This window comes from Myxocyprinus asiaticus, chromosome 46 (assembly GCF_019703515.2).
Source record: "Myxocyprinus asiaticus isolate MX2 ecotype Aquarium Trade chromosome 46, UBuf_Myxa_2, whole genome shotgun sequence".
NCBI classification, from domain to species: domain Eukaryota; kingdom Metazoa; phylum Chordata; class Actinopteri; order Cypriniformes; family Catostomidae; genus Myxocyprinus; species Myxocyprinus asiaticus.
In genome coordinates this window covers 16,414,391-16,439,814 of record NC_059389.1, presented here as the reverse complement: position 1 = coordinate 16,439,814, position 25,424 = coordinate 16,414,391, and the positions used below count along the sequence as shown (strand labels likewise).

The 25,424-nt window shown below is 39.3% G+C and overlaps 1 protein-coding gene across 6 annotated transcripts in view; it reads left to right on the top strand.

Moving 5' to 3' along the window:
- The window catches only part of LOC127435794 (mitochondrial inner membrane protease subunit 2), a 139,829-nt gene that overhangs the window by 30,587 nt on the left and 83,818 nt on the right, over positions 1-25,424 (top strand). The window contains exon 4 of one of the 6 annotated variants that reach the window (XM_051689503.1): positions 14,030-14,235. The exons of the other annotated variants lie outside the window; for them this stretch is intronic. Coding sequence (XP_051545463.1) covers positions 14,030-14,153 — 124 coding nt within the window. The 3' untranslated portion in view covers positions 14,154-14,235. Of the gene's footprint in view, positions 1-14,029; positions 14,236-25,424 lie in introns of those variants that run through there. 6 annotated transcript variants of the gene reach the window in all.

Below are 25,424 nucleotides of genomic sequence, written 5' to 3'. Positions count from 1 at the left end.
ATGATTACCAGATGAGATAGGATACCAGACATTTATGCTATATAATGTATATCTATAATATTTTTTAGACTTGGGTGGGGGGGGGGGGGGGCTGTTTTGAATTAGGTCAGTAAGCAACCACCAAAAACACCTAGCAACCATATAACAACACCCTTGCAACCACCCACAACACCCTAGCATCATGGTGGCAGCTTTTGCATGGGCAAGCAGCAATCATAGATTCTTCTGAAAATGAAAAAATCGAATTCTATTCTAAAGTCGATTGATGTAGTGGAAAAATGAAGTGGTAATTTCTTAAAATTAGGAAATTGGCCATGAAACATTTTAATTTATTTATTTTATTTATTTGAGATTTTTCAAAGTGTCTAAATATTCTTCTCTGATTATTGCATATATTAAAAGTCACTTAGCCTGCCACTGAACTTAAAATGTAAGAATTATTTTACCAAAAAGAAAAAGTCCTTTTCAAGCTGTGCTCTGGAAGTCTTTGCAATGGTTCACTTATATGTCTCATTAGTCTTTTGTGATTTATTACTAATAATACAATGCTACTGGAAAGGCAGTAGAGGGTTAGTGCTCCATTAAAACACACACTGAATGTCGAAATCCAGTCTATTGTCTACACACTGCAAATGGTGATGAATGGTTTCCAGACCACAGTTTACTGTGACAGGAACAGACATCAGCAGTAGAAACTATTATTTCTTTGCTCTCCAACATGCACAGACTCAAGTTTAAGCACACATGCCTCCTCATTGCTTTATTTTGTGCTATCTTATTTTGCCCCAGCACTGAGAACTCATCAGGGCCAGACAGCAGGGGGTGTGGGGAATATTGCTGTCTGGGCAGAGTGCTGTGGAGACATCGCTGTTGGTGGTGACGTGTGTCATATGTTTTTCGATTATGTATGGTGGCATGAATTTTTAGTCAATCGCTCTTTCCTGCTGCAGATGGAACTGTTGGTCAAATATAAACCAAAACGTGTCCTCTGTCACGCTGAAACTGCCAGCACAATGTATAAATTAACAAATTTAAGTGGTTTTGATTGGTTCATCTGGCCATTTAATATGTTTAAAATGTATCGTTGTTCTTCTTTCACAGTTCTTAGTTTTAAGATCAGTAATTAGCACAGATTTATACCATGCTCATTACTTTTAGCTTTAGATTCTGTATGGCATAAATGAAAAGTAAAGACATGCATTAAAGTCAGCATGAAAAGCAGGGTTTTACACTCTTAAAAATAAAGGTTCTTTAGTGGTACATTGCAGCACCTTAGGTTCACCTTAAAGGGATAGTTCACCCAAAAATGAAAGTTCTCTCATCATTTACTCACCCTCATGCCATCCCAGATGTGTATGACTTTCTTCTGTTGAACACAAACAAAGAGTTTTAGAAGAATATCTCTGTTGGTCCTCACAATGCAAGTGAATGGGTACCAAAATGTTGAAGCTCCAAAATGCACACAAAGGCAGCGCAAAAGTAATCTCTATGACTCCAGTGGTTAAATCTATATCTTCTGAAGTGATATGATAAGAGTGGGTGAGAAACGGATCAATATTTAAATTTTCCTCCCTGCCCAGTAGGTGGCAATATGTACAAAGAATTCAAATGGCGAAAGAAAGAAATGTGTGAAAGTGAAAGTGGGGAATGATTGTAAAAAAAGGACTTAAATATCTGTCAACAGCTGTTTGCAATCGGAGTTGGTGCGATTGGATTGTGAAAGTTCAAATCAACCAACAGCAACTGCAGGGCAAATGGTTCTTATTAGATTGCACACAATAACAATGACGGCAATCTGTAAAAATCATAATTTATGACAAATCCTGAGTTTCAACCCCACAAATAGCACTTTTGGGGCCTTTTCAGCTTAATTTTAGTGATGCGCCCATTAAAAGTAGTTTTTTTCTGGAGTGCCAAAAGAACCCGGTAGTTCCGCCGCCAAGAGTTTGTTTTTAAACAGTAACTTCATCAATATGCACTTGAAGGAGCATAAAAGGATTTTCCTATGACAAGAGAAAGTTATGTTCTCCTATGACATTATAGGAACTTAAAAAGGTTCTCGGTAACACTTTACAATAAGGTTCCATTTGTTAACAACATTAGTTGCCATGAACTAACAATGAACAATACTTTTAAAGCATTTATTTTTCTTAGTTAATATTATTTTTTATACTAATACATTTTTAAAATCAGAAGTTGTGTTTGTTAACATTAGTTAATGCACTATGAACTAATATGAACTAACAATGATACAAATTTTTATTATCTAACATTAACAAAGATTGATAAATGCTGTAAACAATGTATTGTTAATTATTTGTTCATGATAACTACTACATTAACTGATGTTAACCAATGGAACCTTTGTGTAAAGTGTTACCATGTGGGGGGATTTTTCCCCTTTTTCACCCAATTTGGAATGCCCAATCCCCAATGCGCTTTTAAGTCCTCGTGGTTGCGTAGTGACTTGCCTCAATCCGGGTGGCGGAGGATGAATCCCAGCTGCCTCCGCGTCTGAGACCATCAACCTGCGCATCATAACATGTGGCTTGTTGAGCGCGTTGCCACAGAGACATAGTGTGTGTGGAGGCTTCACGCCATCCACGCTCAACTCACCACGCGCCCCACCTAGAACGAACCACATTATAGCGACCACAAGGAGGTTACCCCATGTGACTCTACCCTCCCTAGCAACCGGGCCAATTTGGTTGATTAGGAGACCTGGCTGGAGTCACTCAGCATGCCCTGGGATTCGAACTAGCGAACTCCAGAGGTGGTAGCCAGCAGCTTTTACCATTGAGCTATCCAGGCTCCCTATCATGTTCTCCTAACTTTAAAAGTTTCACTTATGACATAATAGGAACTTGAACTGTTCTCTTAGTATGACATTCTAGAAACTTATAAAGGTTCTCCCATGACATACAGTAATAGAAATGTTCTCTTATGGCATCAGAATGTAAAACCCTTTTTGTAACCTTTATTTTAAAGAGTGCAGATTCAGATTTCTCAACCTATGTTCCAGCAACAAATGCTCTCTTCTGAGATGAAGAGGCCACCCCAGAAAAGCAGTCTTCCTCCACTTGGGTTTCCGCTTCTATTGATCCTTTGCACCACACATGCCACCACCCCCCCCCCCAATCAATACCAAGAAACTGTGTCTTGAACTGTGTCTTGACCACATTGCTGACTGCAGATATGTCATCTTTGAAAAGGAAAACCAGTCTTACCCAGTACAATTGCATAACGTTTGCTTGATTAATTGCTCCTCTGAAGTTGTCGATAGGCATCATAATGTGGCATCAATTAATTCAACAGCTTTTCTCATCAGGATTTATTTTTCCAACATTTCTTATTTAATCTCTCAGTGGAGATGCACTGAAGCTTAGATAAAGAACTCAACAGCAGTGTTTTCAAACAGTCAACTTAAAAGAAGCAAAACCGAACTAGTGGATGACACAATATTAGGAATTGGCCATTTTACTTCAAAATAATTGGATTGGATGGAAACATGTTTGGCTAAGATATTATTGGTGAATATTATTCTGCCTCCCCATGTGGCCTTTGTTAGGTCAGCAGAAAATTTGTTTCAAAGAAAGTGAAAGTTATTACATTAGATTCTGTGGTCAAATTCTTTTTTGTATAATCAAATAAACTGTACTGGATAATCTTTGTCCCCATCAACCAATTTCTTACATAGATGTGCTAATGTCATCTTGCCACTTGTTTCATTTTGCGGTAATGACTGACTGCCTGTACATTATCCCTCACTTGATTAAAAAAACATTTTCATTAGAATGTGCACCGATGAATCGGTGCCGTTTATTGAAGTAAAAATGTCAATATTTGATTTCATGTTGCCTTTAAAAGTGATCTTAAAAAAGTTTTGCTTTCTGTCTGTTACGTGCTGCAATTCTTAAGACCTTTTGCAAAGAACCTCTGCATGTTCTGGTCCACGTCCTGTCTTTTGAGTACATAAGGTCTCAATCTATAACCCCAGCAGCTGGTGTGTCCTCACCACCCATAGCACTCTCCTACCTGTTCAGAGTTTTGATTATGCTAAGTACTAACGCCTCAACCTTCAGCCACATACAGAAAGATGTCACTTTTATAAATTGCTCCCTCCCTCTTCTGTCCCTGCTTCCTGTCACAGTTTTAATTAAACAGAGAGAGAAAGACAGACTTACAGCCAGCAAGTAGATTTGATTGGGATTTGAAGGCCGCAGGGGATTGAGACAAAATTGTCGGACCCAGTGTAGAAAAAATGATCCGCACGTTGGCAATTTACTACTTCTTTCTCACAATGTGAAGACAGATGTTTTTTTGTCTATTTTAATGGCTTTGTTTATTCAGGCATTATTAGTGGTTCTTGCAAAGGCAAACATCACTATTATTATTATTGCTCATATTTTTCAAAAAGATTTCTAAAGCTCTTACCTGAAGTATTAAACTTTGATACCACAAATCGTTCAGCTTGTTGAGGATAGAGGTGTTATTATCATGTTTAGATTCATGATTTTTGCCTTTTGAACGATAAAACTGGCAAACCTATAGGCTTACAAGGGAGGAGGGACCTGAGCCATTTCTATGGATGATACTATCATAGAGACTTAGAAATGTGCTCTTTTGACTTGGGTCTATGAGCAACCACCTAGCAGCCCCACAGAAGTCCCTAGCAACCACATAGCAACACACTAAAAGGTACACATAGACATGTGCATATGTATGTATATATCTCTGTATCTACACATATTCCTTATTATAGACTATTATAATGTAGTGTGTTACAAAAAAAAAGGAAAAAAGTGTCATAATCAAAATATAATGCCTCATGAAGACTCGCTGGCCAACTCAGTGAAAGAATGCTCAGGAAGCATGTCTCTCTACTCTTACTTCAGGTTACCGTAATTCTCTTAATAAGCGTGCACGTTTTCATCGTGGCTAGCTTTACTGTGTACAGTGTTGGCTTTACCAGAGACACTATAACCATTGTGTTTTTAATACGCCGTGTTAAGTTAAAAATAGTTTTGAAGACCCCGCAGTCTGTTCCTTTAATTTGCACTCCATCTAGCTGTTTAAAAGGAAGAACTCGCCTTATGTGTGCGTGCTTCTCCAGAGTGTTGAACGCTGTCTCTGCCCTGGACAGAAAGTCACTGTCTTGGAGCTTGTTGCTGTGATGATTCAGACCACAAGGTGTAGCACAGAAAATCATGACAATCAATCTCAAAAATAAAAATAAGGCCCCTCTTTGACATGTTTGTGTTTAATTTGTGCTTAATTTCAAATTTAGTGAAAAGTGACATCACACATAATCATGATCGATCATTGTTTTCATGATCAATTATTGCTGTCACTTCTGAGTACTCATGCCTATCTCTAATATCAACACACTAAAAAAAATACTCAGAACTCTAGCAAACACAACCACAGAGCAACACACTAAAAAACACATTTAGAACAACCTAGTAAACGGATAGAAAGAGGCTAAAAAACGCCCATGTCACCCTAGCAACCACATAGAGACAATTTAGTAGAGATGGGCCACTTCTATTCAATTGAATGGGAGAAATTGGAATGCCCAACGGTCAGTGGATGTATAAAGGAAGTTCTGCTTTACAGGTAAAAGAGCCAATCACCTTTTAGATACAGACATTGCCTGTCAATCAACTTGACAACTTGCATGCGCATTAGCTATACAAGCTGCGAAAATGTTTTTAGCGTAATCTGAGGTAAAGAGGCGCAATTTATGATACCAGTGTTGTCAGATTTTACAGCTGATTTTAAATATTTTCTTTGATCATAATCTTGACCAACCGTTTTGGAGATTCTGGTCTTTCCTCATTCATGTAGATAGGAGTTGCACTTTCATGACTGGAAATATCTTCTCAGGAGCATTCCAAAGATGGCCGCCAGTGGACTGATTTGCTAGAAAGACTTTGAAACCACTCATAACTGCATAGCAACACACTTAAACCACTCAGAACACCCTAGAAACCGCATAGCTACACACTAAAACCACTCAGAACACCCTTGCAACCGCATAGCTACACATTAAAACCACTCGAACCACTAAAACCATAGCAACCACATAGCAATGCCCTGGCATAGTGGTGTGGAGTTTTTTTGTTGTCTTTTTAGATGATGTGGTTGGGAGTCATATGATAGATTGTTGGGTGATATAGTTTACATGAGCATGATTACAGTTTCAAGGGATGAAGTTAAAGTCTTATTGGACATTTTTGACTGTTCTCCCTCAATCTCCTAAATATCAATGTTCCAATATCTCATTCCCTTGCTGTCACTTATCGTCTGATAGGGTTTATCTTCTGTTCAATTCATTCTGGTCTCTCTCTCTTACTGTCTCTTATTTTCTTCTCACCTTTATATCTCCTGTACAGCTCAGGCTGCAGTTTCTCTCTCTGTTCTAGTGATCGTATCAGACATTTTCCATCACTCTGCCTCACATTTATGTCTACTACAGCACAGCCAGTTCCACTAAAGAAACAAAATGTGTGAGGAAAAACTAAATTCTTGGTTCGGGCCAGTGACGTGCACAGACCTTAGCAGGGACAGGGGCGGAAGGATAAAAAAGGGCACTGATTTTTATGAGTAGCAATTATAAATACTTAACAAAATTCTTTGCTTTTTGAGTATTTAACTATTTTCTTGTATATACTGTACATATGTTTTTCCATTTTTCCTTTATCACAAATAATAACCTATTCTGTTATATTTCTCGCAAAAAGAACAATGGTAATACACTTGTTTATTTATTTATTTTCAGACATGGCCTGTGATAACCCCATGTTTATGACATGTAAAACCATGGTATTTTTTTTTAAGTACCTTGGAGTACCATGACAGTATCATGAAATATGAACATGATCAATCATTCAGTACCATGGCATTACCCTGGTAACGTAGTGCACGGTGCGAAGGCGCGATGAGAAAGTGCGAGCGTGAGGCGATCAACTGTGTTCCGCGAATGCTACAGGGTCCTTGAATAACATATAACATGCGAGTAAGGGCAGCCGGTGGAGTTTCTGGTGCCCCCTTGGGTATGATGGTGCCTCCCTAGGGAGTTGGTGCCCTACGCAGACTGCGTAATATGCTTATAGGGAGCTGCGGTACTGTGGTAGCCTAATGGTATTTTCTGAAAGTGATTAGTCTAATGGCTTATTAGTTTCAACAAAAAAAAACTGGCTTTGAATGAACCTGACAGCTTTGAATTTATATCACTGAAAACGATGCGACTGCTCCCATTATAATTAATAAATCTGTCTACACTAGTGGTACGCGATGTTGGAAATGTGGTAGCAATCCAGTATTATTCTTTTGATGAACTTTCAACACAATACATGGAGTGGACTTTTTATCTGACCTGTTACTCGTCTGAGGTAATAGCACTTCGATGTTCCAGGGCGAATTCAAAACTGCATTTTTTGCATCCTTGAAGGGCACTCCTGCGGGACGGGATGTCACTCGAAAGCTCGTTCAAAACAAAAGTGAGAAAATGTATCTTTTCTCAGAGGGCCCTTCCACAAGACTGTTAGCGAAGGGTACATTCATACAGTAATGCTGTAGGGCTTTACTGGTTGTTTAGATCAGTGTTACTATCAGAAATAATTAATAATTATTTCTTTAGTTATTAATTAATATTTAAATTAATTAATTGAATCTTGAACTCATTAAAACCTCATATGGGGCTCCAGTAAATGTAGTGTGCTACGTTTAGGAGCAAGTTTGGTTATTAGCAATAATTAATAATTATCAAAGATAATTATTAATTATTAAAATCAATAGAACATTGATGAGAATCAATGTTAGCTTTTTTTAATCCTTTAAATCAACAATTATCAAAGATAATCGTTAATTGTTAACATCGATGAAATATTAATTAAAATTAACACTAGCTTATTGATCATTCAAATTCAACAATCATCAAAGATAATTATAAATTATCAAAAATCAATAGAATATTAATAAGGATTAACATTGACGGGGCACCACCCTGAAATCAGGGACTAATAACCAGATAGTAAAACAGTCTCAATATTAGATTGTTTTCTTAGGAAAATCGACATCCGAAGGATATCGATTTTCCGGAAAAAAAAACAATGAATGTTTGAATCCGAGCACTGACATCCCGTCAGCATGACACAGGCGTATGCAAAACAAACCAAAACACTTCTCTTTGTAATATAAACAAAGTTTTTTTTTGCAGTAATATCAATTAATAATTAATACAATGCAGTCAATAAACTTCCGACTTACAACTACAAACTAAACAGTGATATGATTAGATATGGAAATAAAAATAATCCTATAACACATAAGATGTGTGTGTGTAAGGAGGGACGCGCACAAAATGGCAGACGTGACTCTCGTGGAGAGTATATCACGCGTGACTTCCGGCCAGGGAATATGACCACGAATGGGGGCGGAGAGAAACCAGTCAATGGCGACTGGCGTCTACCAGTTACCGCGTGTATCCGCTTGTACGATAGCTTAGGGACAAAGCCGGGCTTTAGCATTTAAGCTATCTACGAGCCAAAATGTGTGCCAGAATGTTCGTGAGGGGTCACGTGCCTGCATGTGTGTGTGTGGTTAGTACGAGAGAGAGAGAGAAGTGACAGCCCTAAAGCCGATTTCGCGATCATGGGAGAGAAAGCAGCTGTTAGTTCATCGCTCAGAGACGCGGTGGACGGCTTGTAAACAGTCCTGCGTACTACGTACTTTGACTATTCAATGGATGAACTCAGTTTACCTGTCTCACCCGCGATGGCGAAATTGCACAACAGTCCAATTTGGTTGGACCACAATACAGCAAAATCGTGATAATTAATACCCTGAGTATTAATAATGAGCAGACATGGCGGTCCGTAAACTGTACAAGCAAAAGCCTTGAAACACAAGAATAGCACACTATAATATTCTATCTCTGCCCAGACGTAAACCTCTTACTTGAATCGCATGAGGACACAGGTAGAATGTGTGTTCATCCGTCCTTTAACTCTGACCCAGTTCCTTGAGGCTCGGGTGATGACGGGAGGCCGTTTCCTCGCTCTGTCGGCAGGCGGTACGGCTGTTGATTCTCGGCGGGCTGGCGGAGAACTCAGAAATGTCGACTTGTTTGAAGATGGAAGAGAAATCTTTAATCTCTTCACTTCTGTAGGCAAATGGATGAAGATGCGAATTGCTCGGCCGTCTCCTTCGGATCCGTTAGAGTGTTCGGTTGAACACAGAGTAATCTCAACTCGTCCAGCGAGATGGAGATTGTATGGCCACAGTTTCAAGTCGGACGTTACTTCCTTGTGCCACAAGGTTGCACCTGAGAGCAGCGAAGAGCTGCGTCCACACGCTGCAAACAAAGTTGCTGGAAGCAAATCCCGAAAGCATTTCAGAGGTATTTCAACTCCTGATGATGTCATGTTTGAGGGACGTTCTGTTGTGTGCCTCGTCCAGTAGGAGTTGAGAGTTCGATCCTTTAGTGAGCAAGGCTTCATGGGATTTGTAGTCTGTTTTGGACTCCCTTTGTTTGATTTTGGTGTGATTTTTATCAGTATAATTTACGACTTGGAATGTGGGGGCTTGAGTTAGGTTTTTACGACTCTTAGGCCTGCCTTTGTCTTCTATCTGAACACATGAGGCCCAACAATGCCATGTTTCCTTCAGAGTACCCACTTCAAGGGCTCTGCAGTTCAGAGTAAGTATAGCTTCTGGGAATGTGACGTCAGAAACGCAATGCATGTTGGGACTTTAGGACACGGAAGCTGTGGTGGATACTGTGTTGTACTGGAAATAGACGGTATAGTTTGTATTACACAGATAAAAATACGTAACAATGGTGAATGCTTGTTGTGTAATTAACTGCCATAATCGCACTCACGAACGGCGTGGAAACCGTATTTCAAATGGAGTGCAATTGGTCTTCGTTCGGTCCATTTATTGTTTTTTTTCTGTTTATTATCACTGTGTACTAATATCTGATAACTGATGAGCGTGTCCTAAAACATGGCGGCAACTACCCAGAATGCAATGCGTAGGGGCGTAGTTTCCCAAGCTCTATAGGGCATAGGGAGGATCACTTGCGATTGGAATCCGCCCCCGATCTGCTGTAGCGCACGTTCTTAAAGGCAAATTTTTCTTTAATACACCCACAATTTACAAAGAAATCTCATAATAACACATTATTACTGTTATTGTGAGATTATGATGAGATTAATATTTTCTTTTATTTAACTATTTAAATAAATATTTGCGCCCCTGCTGCCCCCATTCTGTGCACGTCAGTGGTTCAGACTAATGGAGTAAGTGTAGTAAGTGTAATGGAGCATGATGTTCTTTCAGAACACATTTAAGTAGCATCAGAGCTTTTGTCCATATCCAAGACCAGTTCTGTGGTTATTTGTCATTATGTTTATGAGCTTTACTACAGTATATGATTTGTATGTCTTTGATTTGATTTGCTCACATCGCTTACATCAGCAGGGGTCAGACTTTCATTCTTATTTAACAGATTATATCACTCTGTTTTATTTACTCGCCGAAGCCTTGTTACTTTACATTTTTATTTGGCACTTAGTACGTATTAATTTGGGACCTGCTTGTGAGAGTTTAGATACATGGAAGATGGTCCCTCAGCAACAGGAATGAGGTTGCTTACTCATTAAATCCTCATTTACTGAAATTCATATAAACTAATCTTTAAAATCCTTATTTAGTACGGCAGGTATGTCATCAGACTCCCGCCAGGCAAGGAGGAATGTACAAGGAGAGATGAAAGACTATCAAAATACCAGAGCTATTTGCTTACTCCCCTCCCTTCCCCCACCTTCCAATCACCTTGCTTGGGCGATGATCTTCCTCACTCCATGAACTTTAACTTAAGAACATTCCTCACTGTATCTTTGTAGGTGTGTGTGAATGGGAAGGTCGAAAGACTTTGCCAGCATGTTTTTTAAACATCCAGTATATTAAAGGGGTTAGATCATGATTTCATGTTTTGAAATAAAATAGTTGGATACATACATAGTTACATACTTGAACTTTCAGAGCTCAGAAGCCTTTCTCTAATCCAAAAAGAGCATTTTTTTATTATTATTGAAAGTATGCAAAAACAACACGAATATCTTCCAAAATCTTCATGAATATGTTAACACATCCTCATTGATTGCAAACTATGCTAACCTCTAACCCTCAAGTAAGCTTCTGTTACTCATTTCACAAACATAGCTGTTTAATTCTAAGGGTCAAAGAGAGGGTGGAAAATAGACATTAAACACTAAATGACTGTTTTGGTGCAAAATTAACATTATAAGTAGACCTCTGGGAAATGTATGACATGACCAAATTTGTTAATGGTTAACCCTTTTAAACATTACAAATAACTACAATGTAAAGTCTTCTTGCTTTTCCTGTTCTGCAAATGAACTCTTTTTCTCTTTTTATTTTTTTTATTTATTTTTTTTATCCACTTTTCTCCCCAATTTGGCATGCCCAATTCCCACTGCTTACTAGGTCCTCGTGGTGGCACGGTTGCTCACCTCAATCCGGGTGGCGGAGGACAAGTCTCAGTTGCCTCCGCTTCTGAGACAGTCAGTCCACACATCTTATCACGTGGCTCGCTGTGCATGACACCGCAGAGACTCACAGCATGTGGAGGCTCATGCTATTCTCCACGATCCACGCACAACTTCCCACGTGCCCCACTGAGAGCGAGAACCACTAATCGTGACCACGAGGAGGTTACCCCATGTGACTCTACCCTCCCTAGCAACCGGGCCAATAGGTTGCTTAGGAGACCTGGCTGGAGTCACTCAGCACGCCCTGGATTCAAACTTGGATTAGTAATTTTAACCTGCAGCCAAATTGCATTTTTTTTATTATTTTTTTTAAATATTTAAGGAAATTTAATTTATGGATGCGTTTAATGCAAGTTTTTAGTGGTTTTAAAACAGGGTGTAGCTCAGCATAATTAACATGTTATTTTTAACATTTTATGTTTGATCTCCCGTGATTTAAACCTTCCTCAGCTCTTATCATTTAATATGTATTACTCGAATTTAATCTTGTAAGCTTTTGAACTAAGGCTCTCATAACAGTAATTTGCTATGATTCTCTCTCTATTTTGGTTCAGGATCTACAGTGTTTCAGACGTAGTGTGTTTTGCATCGTAAGGTATTAAACATACGATGTCTACACCAGTACTCCATTTAAAGGCAACACAAATAAAAAATTGACCCTATAGACCATTTCAAGGACGTAAACAATAACAAAGAAATTAGAATGCTACTGCGCATTTCTGGCCGTGAAGCATTTCTGGTAGCTGCATTTTTATAAGAACTGTCAAAATAAAATGACTAGCACTTCCTTTTTGATTCTACCTAAAACAGAACAAACGAGAAATGTGCAAAAACTGAAAATAAACAATGAGGTGTCATTACCAAATCCTTTAAATAAGACTCTGTCAACAAATTTTCTCAAAGAACATTAAACATTTACCTGAAGTGACTTATCCAGACGTGTTGTTAATACTGAGCGCGTCTACGCGAGAGAGGCAATGAAATTATATCATAGTTTAGATGCTCAGTGGGGAGATCGGGAATATTGGATTGCTCCTGTTATAATCAATGAAGTCGTTCAATAAAGCTGTCTGTGTGACCTGCGGACAAGGTAAGGATTTCTTTTTTTAATTATGTTTTTGTCTCTTTCTTGTGGATAAAATTGTCTGCTAAATGACTAAATAAATAAAAGTAAAGTAAAAGACTTGCGCAGCTTCTTTCATTATAATGGGAGTGATAGTCACGTTTAGAGCTCTACCTCTCAAACGTACAATTATTTGGCATAAATTTCGTTCACCTACCAGAGGTAAGATGTGTGCTACTGTTGCTAGTACTGCACGTATCCATCCAGCCATCACACTTCACTGAAGTGGTTTATGCATCCGTTTGTCATTGCTTTTTCGGAGATCTAAACACTTTCATTTTTCATTAGTTCCAGGCATCCAAAGAGCATCTGAACAACATGGTCCACATTTTAATAATGGAATTTTATGACAACCGTGTTAACGTTTGTAACGTTAATCGTGTTAAGGTCACTATGAATGAAGCATCTCCCTCTGTTGATTTGAATGAGGTGTGTGCCATTCAGAAGTGATCATCCCTATGCCCTATTCCCTTTGAAGACTTTACCATCCATTGTGAGAGCTTTGAAAGTCTAAAAGGTGTGGGGCTCAAAAATAAGTGTCATTCAGAACTGACTTTTTAAGTCATTTTTATTGGAAAATCAGTTTGAAGCGATCTTACAGCATGACTATCATGATTGTTCTCTCTTCAAAGTGCCCTTCGGAGGGTGATTTATCTTGTTTGGAACACACTCTGAGTTTGACAACTAGCAGGAAATGCTCAAGGAACAAAAAGACATCACTTCCTTAGACCGTCTTGAAATGGTCTTTTTACTTTCTTAATAAATGTCTCTGGTCTTTGTGATGAGGAAGAGGGCGTGGCCGGACCATGAGGGTGCACAGCCAGCGCTGAATCAGATGATCAGTGGGAGAGCGAGATAAAGGGGGGGCGGAGAAGCCAGTTCGAGAAAGAGAGACGCATGTGGCCGTGCTGCTATGTTGTTTTAAGTTGAGTTTCACCATTAAATTATACATTGACTGTTCAGCTGGTTCTCGCCTCCTCCTTGCCCAACCTTCACCTATTAATGTGGTGCCGAAACCCGGTAGGGAGGAGGGATGCACTGTCGCGGAGTCCTCACTGCTGCCATCCACCAGGGGAGCTGCCGTAGCCATCTGCCTGGGGACGGAGGGGTCGCTGCTGGCCGCCGAGAACCGGAGGAACCGCTGCCGTCCACCGAGAAGGGAAGGAGGTTCCATCCGCCAGGGGTCGGAGAGCTTGCTGCCGAGCTGTCGTCTGGTTGAGGACCGGATGACAGCGAGTCCGGGAACCGGCGAGCAATTTCTCTCTCTCTGTGTCTCCCACTCACCCTTTCCCTCTCCCCATGCCTCCCCTTGTCTCTTCCCCAGGTTCCCAGGAGGCAGGGTGGACCACCGGCTGACAGAATGGCCAGAAGGGCAACGTCTCCCCTCCAGAGATGTGGGAGTCAGTCCGGTGGCGCCCCGGCCTGAATCGGGCGGGGGAGGAGTGTGACGAGGAGGAGGGTATGGCCGGGCACGGCTGGCGCTGAATCAGATGATCAGTGGGAGAGCGAGATAAAGGGGGCCAGTTTGAGAGAGAGAGAGAGAGAGACACACGGCTGTGCTGCATGGGTGTGTCTGTGTGTTTGTTTTATGTTGTTTTAAGTTGCATTTTACCATTAAACTTCATGCTGACTGTTCAGCCGTTTCCCGCCTCCTCCTTGCCCAAACTTTACCTGTTACAGTCTTATTGTGCATGATTCACCAGTGTATGTTATTCTAAAGAAAAAAAAATTATTTTATGAAATGGAATAACTTGCTCCACTTCTAAAACGACTTTTATATTCTGCTGATGTAATCAAGGCCATGTGGGTGTGCAAAATAATATTAACCAATCATATAAATATGTTCCCTCTCACAATCCAATCAAATTGCGATTGATAAAATCAAGTCTTACCCTACATTGTCCAAGGATTTTGTGTTTTCTTTAACAGAACTTTGAAGTGCTCTGAGGTCTTTACATATATTGGTTTAGTCGTAATTTCTCTTAAAAGGTACACGTTTTGTTTAACGTTAATAATATTTATTTTACAAACTAGAGGTGCTCACTCGTACAAAACTTGCTGCCATGATGCTATGGTGTTTTTTTAAGGTGTTCTGAGTGTTGCTAGGGTGTTCTGCATGGTTGCTAGGGCATTGCTAGGTGGTTGCTAGGGTGTTTGGGTGGTTGCTTATTGGCCCAAGTCAACAGAGCTCACCCCCAAGACTTTATGATATTCTGATTCCTGTAGCTCAGTCACCTCCTTCAAGGGCATATTAGAGAAAATGTGACTGTGTTCAAATTGTTCTAAATATATTATTATTACTGGTGTTTGCTAAGGCACCTTGTGCAATTTTTGTGTTTTGTTGAGGAGAGGTGTGCTATTACTTTTCCAAGGTATCTGACATATGTTTTTGAACATGAAAATGGGCAGTGGACTCCCATTTCTGATCATTAAACCTCGGCATACTCAGCTAAGAATAATCTATCCTAGCAATGGCTTCTCATGTCTTATGATAACTGAAGTTTTATGAACAGTGAATTTAGCCAAACTTCTTCATTCATTTCTGGGAAGAGATGTACGTGGACAGGGTTAATTTGTCTGTATTAGGAGGTCTACATTTTTTGCTAAGATTCTACAGTATGCATGGCATCAGAAGGTGCCTCATTAATTGTCACACACGGTGCATAAGTGTACAGTTAGTGTTTTCAAAGAAAGGTCATTTCCACATGTATTGGATTCAGTGTGGCCCCCTGTAAAATATGTAATGTTCAGTAAAGCCATACCCCCCTTCAGTGGTTTTAATGGCCTGAATTAAATAAAATATTTTTGTGTTTAATCCACCCATGGATGAAGCAAGTGCAGATAAACGTTCAGTATTTACAAAGTTAAATCAAAATGAGAGTTTTATGGCTAGTAGTCCATGTTTAAAAGCTTGGACTACAAAACAAAAATAATAATCAAAATATTAATAACTATAGTCTAGAGTAGACCAAGACAAAATAGGTATTGTTTTAAAGCTTAGAAGCTGTACTTTACAATGCTTATAGGCATTATGACCAAAACTGAACAAGTGCTTTGAAATTTTCAGACAAATCAAAAGTGCTTTGTTTTGATAATTTTGACTGCACCTTTATTGTAATGGGTAAAAACATCAAACTGATTAAATAGCCATATGTCATATGTCGTTGAAAAGCACTCAAAGAGTACAATAAATCCACCCTATTTGTTTGACTCACAGAAAAAATACAGTGAGTAATGGCTAAGTACATGTCTTACATGTAAACAGGTGTTGCTTATAAGCTGCGTTTTCGCTTATAGCTTCATGAAAAATAAACAGAACATAAAATATCATATACCATTAGGGTAGAGGAGGGGATTCCTGTTAAAACGAGCCCACACACAATGTAATCAGATGCATAGATCATTAGATAATCCACACAAAGCACAATATGCACACAGCACATAATGTGCTATCTGGTTAAAAACCCGTTAGCTTTCCAGGATGAGATGATTTAATTGGAAATTATGTACATTTTCCAGCATCATGGAACTGTAAACCATTCGTATTAGGATTCAGATCGCTGCAACCAGAGGTGGAAGACATCCAAATATGGGCAGAGAGGACCATTCACTCTTATTAAATATGGCCACCAGGAGATGGTGCCAAGTACATGACACAGACACAGTGATGGCTCAAATGATAGAATGGAACTGAATGCGATCTTTTTTCTTATTAAAACTTGTATTGATTCCGACACATGAAACAGAAAAGCAAACATATATACAACGAATCAACTTTTAACCCCCATAATTCCCTTTCTCCCTCCCAATCCCCAACCCCACCCGACCCGCAACAAACATCCCTGTTGTCCAACTTGAGAATACACACACGCACAAAGAATACTGTATGTATGTGTATGTGTGTGTGTGTGTGTGTGTATATATATATATATATATATATATATATATATATATATAAAACACACACATTTAAAACTATACATCTCTCTCCAATTCCCCTCCCCAAGAGCCCTCCAAATATGCCAAATAGCTGCCCCATTTTCCATTAAACAATTCCATGTTTCCCTGCCTTCTATATGACATTTCTTCGAATTCTGCCATCCTGCCTATCTCTATGCACCACTCCCGAAATGAGGGTGCTCCAGTCGACTTCCATCCCCTAAGCCTGCCTGCCAATCGTAACACTGGCTAGGACCCAATTTTTTATATATTTATCCCCTATATTAATGACCTTCCCATCGCCTAATATACAGAGTCTGGGGCAAAATGAAATGAGTGTCCAATACGTCACTCTTAATACTCTGAACCCTCAACCAAAAATCTTGGATCTTAACACATCACCAAAAAACATGGGTTTTGTCCCCATCTTCTGATTGGCATTGCCAGCAGGTGGGTGTGTCTTTAAGACCAAGCCTGTGCAATCTAGAGGGGGTCCAATAGAATCGATGTAAAATCTTAAATTGCATAAGGTGCACCCTTGCATCTCTAGATGTAGACTTGATGTTTTTTAGAATCCTAGCCCAAACTCCCTCCTCCAATACCAAGTTTAATTCGTTTTCCCATAATCTCTTGAGAGAAGTTGAAGCTCCATCCCCCAGACTCTGAATTAGCAGGGAGTAATACACTGATGCCTCATGGCCTTTTCCAAAAGCAGTAATCACAACTCCCAGAGTATCTGCCGCTTTAAGGGGTTGTATGCTACTCCCAAAAATAGTACAAACAGGAGGCACAGTTGTAAATACCTAAAGAATTGAGACCAGGGGATCCCAAAATGTTGAACCATATTTTCAAAGGATCTCAACACTCCACTTTCAAACAAGTCACCGAGCGTACTAACCTCCCTCACAATCCACTCTGTCCAGCAGAAAGGGGACTTATTAATACATAATTTTGGGTTCTGCCATATGCTCGAAGCAACATTTAAATAAATGTCTGAATTAAACATTCTAGACACTTTTGTCCATACCGCGTGCAAATGCGAGATAACGGTGTGAACCTAACTTATCCGGTTAGTTTGTTAGAAAGGCTTTGCAATGGCAAAATAGGGTCAAGAACTTCCTGTTCAATACAAAACCTCTCAGGTGGAAGTGACCAATGAGCCAAATGTCCGAGACTGAATGCATAAGAATAAAACAAAATCTTGGGAAGGCCTGGCCCACCTTTGTCAATCGGCCTATGAAATTTACTGAAATGTAATCAAGGACATTTACCATTCCAAATGAAGGACTTCACTATGCTATCAAATTGCTTGAAATAAGAGAGGGGGACATCTACAGGGAGAGATTGTAGCAGGTAGTTCAGTTTTGGAATACAAATCATTTTAATAACATTAACCTTCCCAATCACATATAAATGTAATGAAGCCCACCTGCCCACATTGCTCAAACTTTTTTATTAAAGGATCAAAATTAACTCAAAATTAAAACAATTTTGCTGGGAATAAAATGGCCAAATACTTAATGCCCTGTTTGGGCCACTGGAAGGCGCCCGGCTGAAAAGCCATTACTGGGCAGTACGCTGTCAAAGCTTTGGATTTAGACCAATTGACTCTGTATCCTGTGAACTTAGAAAAGGAATTAATAATAGATCTAGTAGGTTTGGAGACAAATAATAAAATATAATTTGGGTAAAGCAAAAACATATGCGCCATACCTCCCGCCACCACCCCTGGAAAATCATCCTCCTTTCTTATTGCGGCTGCTAATGGTTCCAGGGCAAGACAGAACAATAATGGGGAAAGAGGGCAACCCTGCCGGGTGCCCCTATCCAAAGTAAAATAATCTGAAATTAATCAATTTGTTTGTACCGCCGCTACCAGGTGTCTATATAGTAACTTAATCCATCCAATAAAAGTATTCCCGAACCCATATATTTCCAAAATCTTGCTAGAGATTAATATAATAGGAAGATAATCCCATTCTACCATATCAAATGCCTTTTCGGCGTCAAGTGAGATGGCAGCGACTGGAGTCTGATCATTTGCCACTGACCACGATATTAATTAAACGCCTAATGTTATCAGAAGAGCTACGGCCCTGAATAAACCCTACCTGATCTATATCTATAAGAGATGTCATAACTTTACTTAATCGGTTAGCCAAAATTTTTGACAATATTTTAACGTCTAGCTGGATCAGGGAAATTGCATGGTAACTCTTACATTCGTTTGGATCTTTGTCCTTTTTAAGAATCAGACTGATCCGGGCTTGTGTCATGGTTGGTGGAAGCTTTCCATTCTTTAATGATTCCATATAAATTTCTAGCAAAAGTGGAGCCAGTTCTGTAGCATAAGATCTAAAAAATTCAGCAGCAAAGCCATCTGGCCTTAATTACCTCGCCAAGCTCCTCCAAGGTTATCAGTTTAGGAAGTTCAATGGTTCCACAAAGTTTCTAATATCTTCATCAGTAGATGAAGACGTGGAACTGTAGTATATATAATTCTTTAAAAGCATCATTAATATCAATGACCGAGGTAAATATTTCACCACCAGCAGATTTCACTGAGGGAATGGTAGAAAAAGACTCTCTCTGTTTTATACATCTAGCCAAAAGCTTCCCTGCTTTGTCCCCCGACTCAAAGTATGATTGTCTTGCCCTGAATAGCCAAAACTCCACCTTCCGTGACAAAATAGTATTATATCTGTATTTCAATCGGGTCAGTTCTCTGAGGTCATTAGATGACATTCGGTGCTTCAGCTCTGCCTCTGCACTTTTAATATTCCCTTCCAATTCCACGAGTTCTTGTGCTTTGGATTTTTTGGTGAATAAGGCATACTGTATGATCTGGCCCCTAAGAACCACCTTAAGTGCCTCCCAAGCTTGCACACTTTTGCTTCACTGTGATTAAGGACTGAGCCCATCAAAAGATTAAAATATCCTCCCAATATTATATCATGAGGGGTGCCAGTGGCTTGCAGCGTCCCTTCAAGATCTATAAAAAAGCCCTGATCATCAATGTTAGGTGCATAAATATTTGCCAAAATAAGACTTTGTCCCTGAATTTCAGCTAAAACAATAATGACTCTTCCTAATTTATCTTTACTCTGTTTGAGACATTTGAATTGTAGATGTTTACTTATCAGTGTAATGACTCCCCTGCTCTTACTTGAGCCAGCACTATAAAAAAAAAATGCCCACCCCATATCTTTCCAAATTTTTCAGCTTCCTGTGGAGGAAGGTGCGTTTCTTGAAGAAACACTATATCATATTTCTTATGCTTAAGAGAGAAATAACATTCCAAATTTCGTGAGACAGAATTATACAGCTAAAGATAATCTATAAAACAGACTCCAGCCAATAGGCAGAATAAACACAAAGAGCATATAGCTTCATCCATATAACTGTCCTTTATTCTACAAAATAAACTCCAGCCACTAGGTGGAACCAGCACAAAAAGAGAGCGCAGATTCTTCAGATAGTCAAACGAATGTTCAGTGAGCCGGTCCATTTGGTGGCAACGTGAGCACCACAACACGACCCACTCACTCCATTGACTTTATGAAGAACATTGCTTGCTGTGGGCATGTGAATGTTTTACGGCCATCCTTAGCATCTATTCTCAATTTGGCTCGGAATATCAGTGCAAAAGCGACCTTCCGTTGATATAAAAGTTTCTTGCATTCCTTGAATCGATCACGTTTCTCTCTTGTCGAGTTCGCAAAGTGTGGGAACAAGAAAATGCTGTGGCTCTTCCAAGAAATCCTTCCTTTATTCCTCGCCTCACGTAACACGAGATCTTTATCGGATGATCTCAGATAAAGAGATCATCTGGCTCTTTGGCCAGAATTGATTGGGGCCTGTCTCCCTCAGCGGATCGCCGAGCCAGAACCCTGTGAGCTTGCTCGATTTCCATCTTATGGCCTGCTATGTCGAGCAGACTCGGAAAGAGCCCGACCAGGAATTCCACCATATTCTGTCCCTCTGCTCCCTCCGGGACTCCCATGATACGGATGTTATTCCGCCGGCTACGGTTTTCCATGACCTCCAACTTCTCAAAGACACGCTCCAAATCCACCTTGGTCGCTAGCAGATTAGCAGATAATTCCCTCTCCGATGACTCCAGTTAATCGATCCGTTTCTCGACATCCCCCACTCTTGTGACCATATCAGTAAATTTTGCCTCCACGGCAGTGATCGATTGACGTATTACAGCAAGATCCTCCAAGTCAGCAATGACCTTCGTCAGCATTGCCAACTTGTTCAACATCTCTCGCCACATTTCCCGGAACTCTCCGACCAAATCAACTCCCTGGTCCACGGCCTTCTCAGGGGTGTCAGCCTGAGCACGTAAGTGTCTTTTAATGTCTCCAGAGCCCGAGGATTTTGAATTCTTTGACATATTGTCCTCCTAGAACAGTTATGGAACAGAGTGTATCGAATCTCACCGGTTTATGTCATTAAAAGGTATCAAAACCAGCAAAGTGCGCAGAGCTCGCCATTCACACGTCCGATCCTCACATGGCGTCACGTGACTCACACTGAATGAGATCTTGTTTCTCATGCCTGCATGCTTTGGAGAGAGAGCATATCTTTAGTCATTGTTGTATTTGCATGTGTAATTAATTCTTATGTACAATTATTGTTTTATTTGTTTGGAGAGGCTTTTGGACACTTGGAGACATTTTTGGACAATAAATAATAATTAATAATTAAATAATATTTGTAATGAATTAACTTTTGATTGCTTTGTTGTATCAACACAACATTTTACTCAGTTACAGGTGACGTGATTGGGAACAAAACAGCTACCTTATTTATCAAATCAGAAAAATAAGAAAAAAACTATAATTTTTGGCTCATGTTTTTTTTGTTGTGATTTTTCAGCAGTTTCTTTGGCTGAAAGTCTCATCATTTATCATAATCTATATAATTAAAAAAATTGAAAAGCTTTCTTTAAAATGATTCCAAACAATTGACTCTTTTTGTTTTTTTTTGTTTTTTTTTAGTTATAAGCCATTTTTTGGGCATGCTACTGAACCAGGAAATATTTAAAAACACCTTCAGCTTAAAGGTTAAAGGGATATTTTACCCCAAAATTAAGACTCTGTCATTCAGGTTTTTAATTGTATGGAAAAAAAGATGCAATTCTTTTGTGTTTCTCAGAAGAAAGTCAAATGGGTTTGGAACAACATGAGAATGAGTAAATTATAACATAATTGTAATTTTTGGGTGACCTATCCCTCTAAAACCAGCCTGTGAGCAATCGAACAGTTCTGAAAGACCCAATTTAACCAAGATCGTCAATTTAATGCCTGAGAGAAACAATCTTGGAGAGCCAAAGTGGACCTCTGCGAAACATATCTGCTTTCATGCTCTGTCTCTCTGCAGGTTGTTACTTGACTGCCTGCTTCCTGTGGATCAGGTCATTCTGCACCACTTTACTTCCCTTCCACTCCATCTGTTCTGTCCTCACATCACACTGAAGTCACTTGATAGGAAACTGCTTTGTGTGTGCATGCAGTTTAACACACAAGGTCAAAGATACAGTCACTCATCTGTAAAATACCTTTTTCCCATTGCAGGCAGTTAAAGAATTAGGTTGAAGAATTAAGATAATCGATAAATGTATTATACAACATTTGGTAGATGAGCACTGGGACACTTCACTGTTTGTAGTGTGACAGAAGCTCAGCCTTTTTCACAATAGTTCGGCTTTTCCAGCAGCAAGCTACTTTTTCCAACGAGAAGCTCTGTAGCATCACAAATAGCTGCATGTGTCACATTGTATTGCAAACGATCTAATACTCAAACAAACTCACCTAAACCGTCATCTATCTCCTGTAGCACTTAACCGAATCATTTAAGTAAATTTGTTCTTTCAGACAGTTCAGGTAAATTAACTGGTTAAAATAAACAATTCCCTTATGTTAAGCGTTGGGAACGCCGATTCGTATCAGTTAGTCGGTTCTTTCGGAAAGTTCATGTAAGTGAACTAGTTCACATAGGCTAAATGAACGTGATTGAGCACTGCGCAGCCTTAAAGGGACATTGCCTTCTATTTTTAAATGAAATATTTAGTTAATTGCTGTTGTCTGTCACTTTGTTTTGATTCAGATTAGACCTGTCAAAATTAACGCATTAACGTGTTAACGCATGCAATTCATTTAAAACGTTTAACGTGTAGGGGGGCCTGGGTAGCTCAGTGGTAAAATGCGCTGGCTACCACCCCTGGAGTTCGCTAGTTCGAATCCCAGGGCGTGCTGAGTGACTCCAGCCAGGTCTCCTAAGCAACCAAATTGGCCCGGTTGCTAGGGAGGGTAGAGTCACATGGGGTAACCTCCTCGTGGTCGCTATAATGTGGTTTGTTCAAGGTGGGGCGCATGGTGAATTGAGCGCGCTCAACAAGCCACGTGATAAGATGCGCGGGTTGACTGTCTCAGACGTGGAGGCAACTGGGATTCGTCCTCCGCCACCCGGACTGAGGCGAATCACTATGCGACCACCAGGACTTAGAGCGCATTGGGAATTGGGCATTCCAAATTGGGAGAAAAAGGGGAAAAATCCCCCCCCCCAAAAAAAAAAAAAAAAGTTTAACGCGTTCATTTTTCTTAATAGCGATTAACGCATTTATCGTTAATACAGCATAAACACTGGTATGAAGGGCGAAACCTTTGTAATGTGTCTGCCCGGAGTCATTACACTGATGCACACGCCACAGCGCCAGAGCCCTTCTATCAAGGAAAGCCTACAGCTTAGCATAAAACAGCATAACGCAGTGGTCCCATAGACATTTTATGGGCAGAACTGTTTTAACACGCTAAAGTTGACTGTTACGCTCTCTCCTATGATAGAGATACGAAGGTTGTTATCTCTATAAATAAAAGAATCTCTGACAGTGCTTCCCTGTCAGTGATAAAATGATGGAGAAAGGAGCTCTTAGTGCTATTTGATGTACAAAACAAGCCCAGATGGGACTTGTGACAGAAATCAAGTATTTTTCAGTCTGTTAGGCGCATGGTGTGTTCAAAGCGGCGCTCAACACTGGTGTTGATGCCCTGACGTGAATCATGAATGCAGCTTCACGATTGCTGTTTGAAAGTGGATAGTCACAGTCTACCGGCAGATTAATAGTGTGGATGATGACGGTTTAAGAGATTTAATGCCCATTGTAATGAATATGCAACCTATGTAATGACTAGTTCTTTCAGTTAGTCAAAATCCCAATTAGACTACAGATAACATTTGATGTGACTTGAATTGGTGTTATTTTAGTGCATTTCTATGTTAATATTGTGAAAGGCTTTGTTGGAAAATGTTCATAAAGCATTATATTGCTACATATTGTTTTGTTTTCTTCATAAGATGGAAAGAAATACATTTTGACAAGAAAATAAGTGTATAGTGTCAAATTTCAGCACTTTCAAAATGTTATCTACAAAATCTACAAAATATTATGCAATTAATCACGATTAAAACATGTAATCAACTGACAGCACTAATTCAGATGTAAAAATTGTTTTCTAGTTTTAATATTGCAAGTATAAATTTAAGTTGAATTAAATATTGTAACCCTATTCGTTTAACCCTTGAAAATAATCCATGGTTTTACTAGTAATGTTGTAGTAACCATGACCATAGTAACCATGCTTAATTTTGTGGTTACTATGGTTTTTCTACAAATACCATAGTTAAACTATGGTTGCTGTAGTAAAACAGTGGTTAATTTTCATATGATAATTTCCAATGTCACCCTACTGTAATTAAAAATAGAACTTTCAGGTGATATTATTGAATTGCAATCAGAACTAGTATTCAGTACAACAGTTTTCTTGCTTATGTTATAGTTCCAGAGGAACTAAAGAAGAAAAGTATAAATGTTCCATTTAGAAATTTTAATTTTTTTTATTTAGATAAAATTGGACTTGTGCAAGTTTCAGTTGCTTATTTGTAGTTTCTTTGACCTTACTGGCTTTCGAAAAGAAAACAGCACATTTTGTTTATTTTTTCCTTTAAAAATAATCCAATTAAAACAGTAGTGGATATTATCCTTTGTCTCGGTGTAATGGGATTAAAAGGATAGTTCACCCAAAAATGAAAATTCTATCATCATTTACTTTTGTTCCAAACCCGAATGTCTTTTTCTGTAGAACAAAAAATATGTTGGCCTCAGTCAACACTCACTTTTTATTGCATCTTTTTTCCATACAGTGAAATTATAGTGACTGAGGCTGTCAGACCCTAACATCCTGCCTTACATCTCCTTTTATGTTCCATGGAAAAAAGAAAGCCATACTGGTTTGGGATGAATAAGTGTGAGTAAATGATGTTGATCATTTTCATTTGGGGTGAAATATACCTTTAAAGGTTATGTATATTGAGCACAAAAAAAACATTTAAAATGTTAGTTAGACTAATCATTTTCTTTACTTTTGTTACATGCAATCAAAAGTTTCTGAGATTCCCCACCTCTCCACCCCCAGTACACTGCAATGACATGAGTGCTCCTATATGTCTTCTCCTGAGGAGATGAAATTCATCTTTGTAATTTATCTCCATTTTCAGCCGTTGAGCTCATTAATTAGTTCTTCCATTTGCCTTTTAGCTGTCATGGCAACATCGCAGCAAGGCTCTTGGCATCACGCAGGGCTTTCGAAATTAGCATCGCAGTCTGTAATTTCTTATCAGGCTATTTAACCGCATATGTCACCTTTCATACAGTCTCACTGTTGTTATCTAATGAATACTGAAAGCCTTTTGTTTTGTAATTTGCAATTAATGAT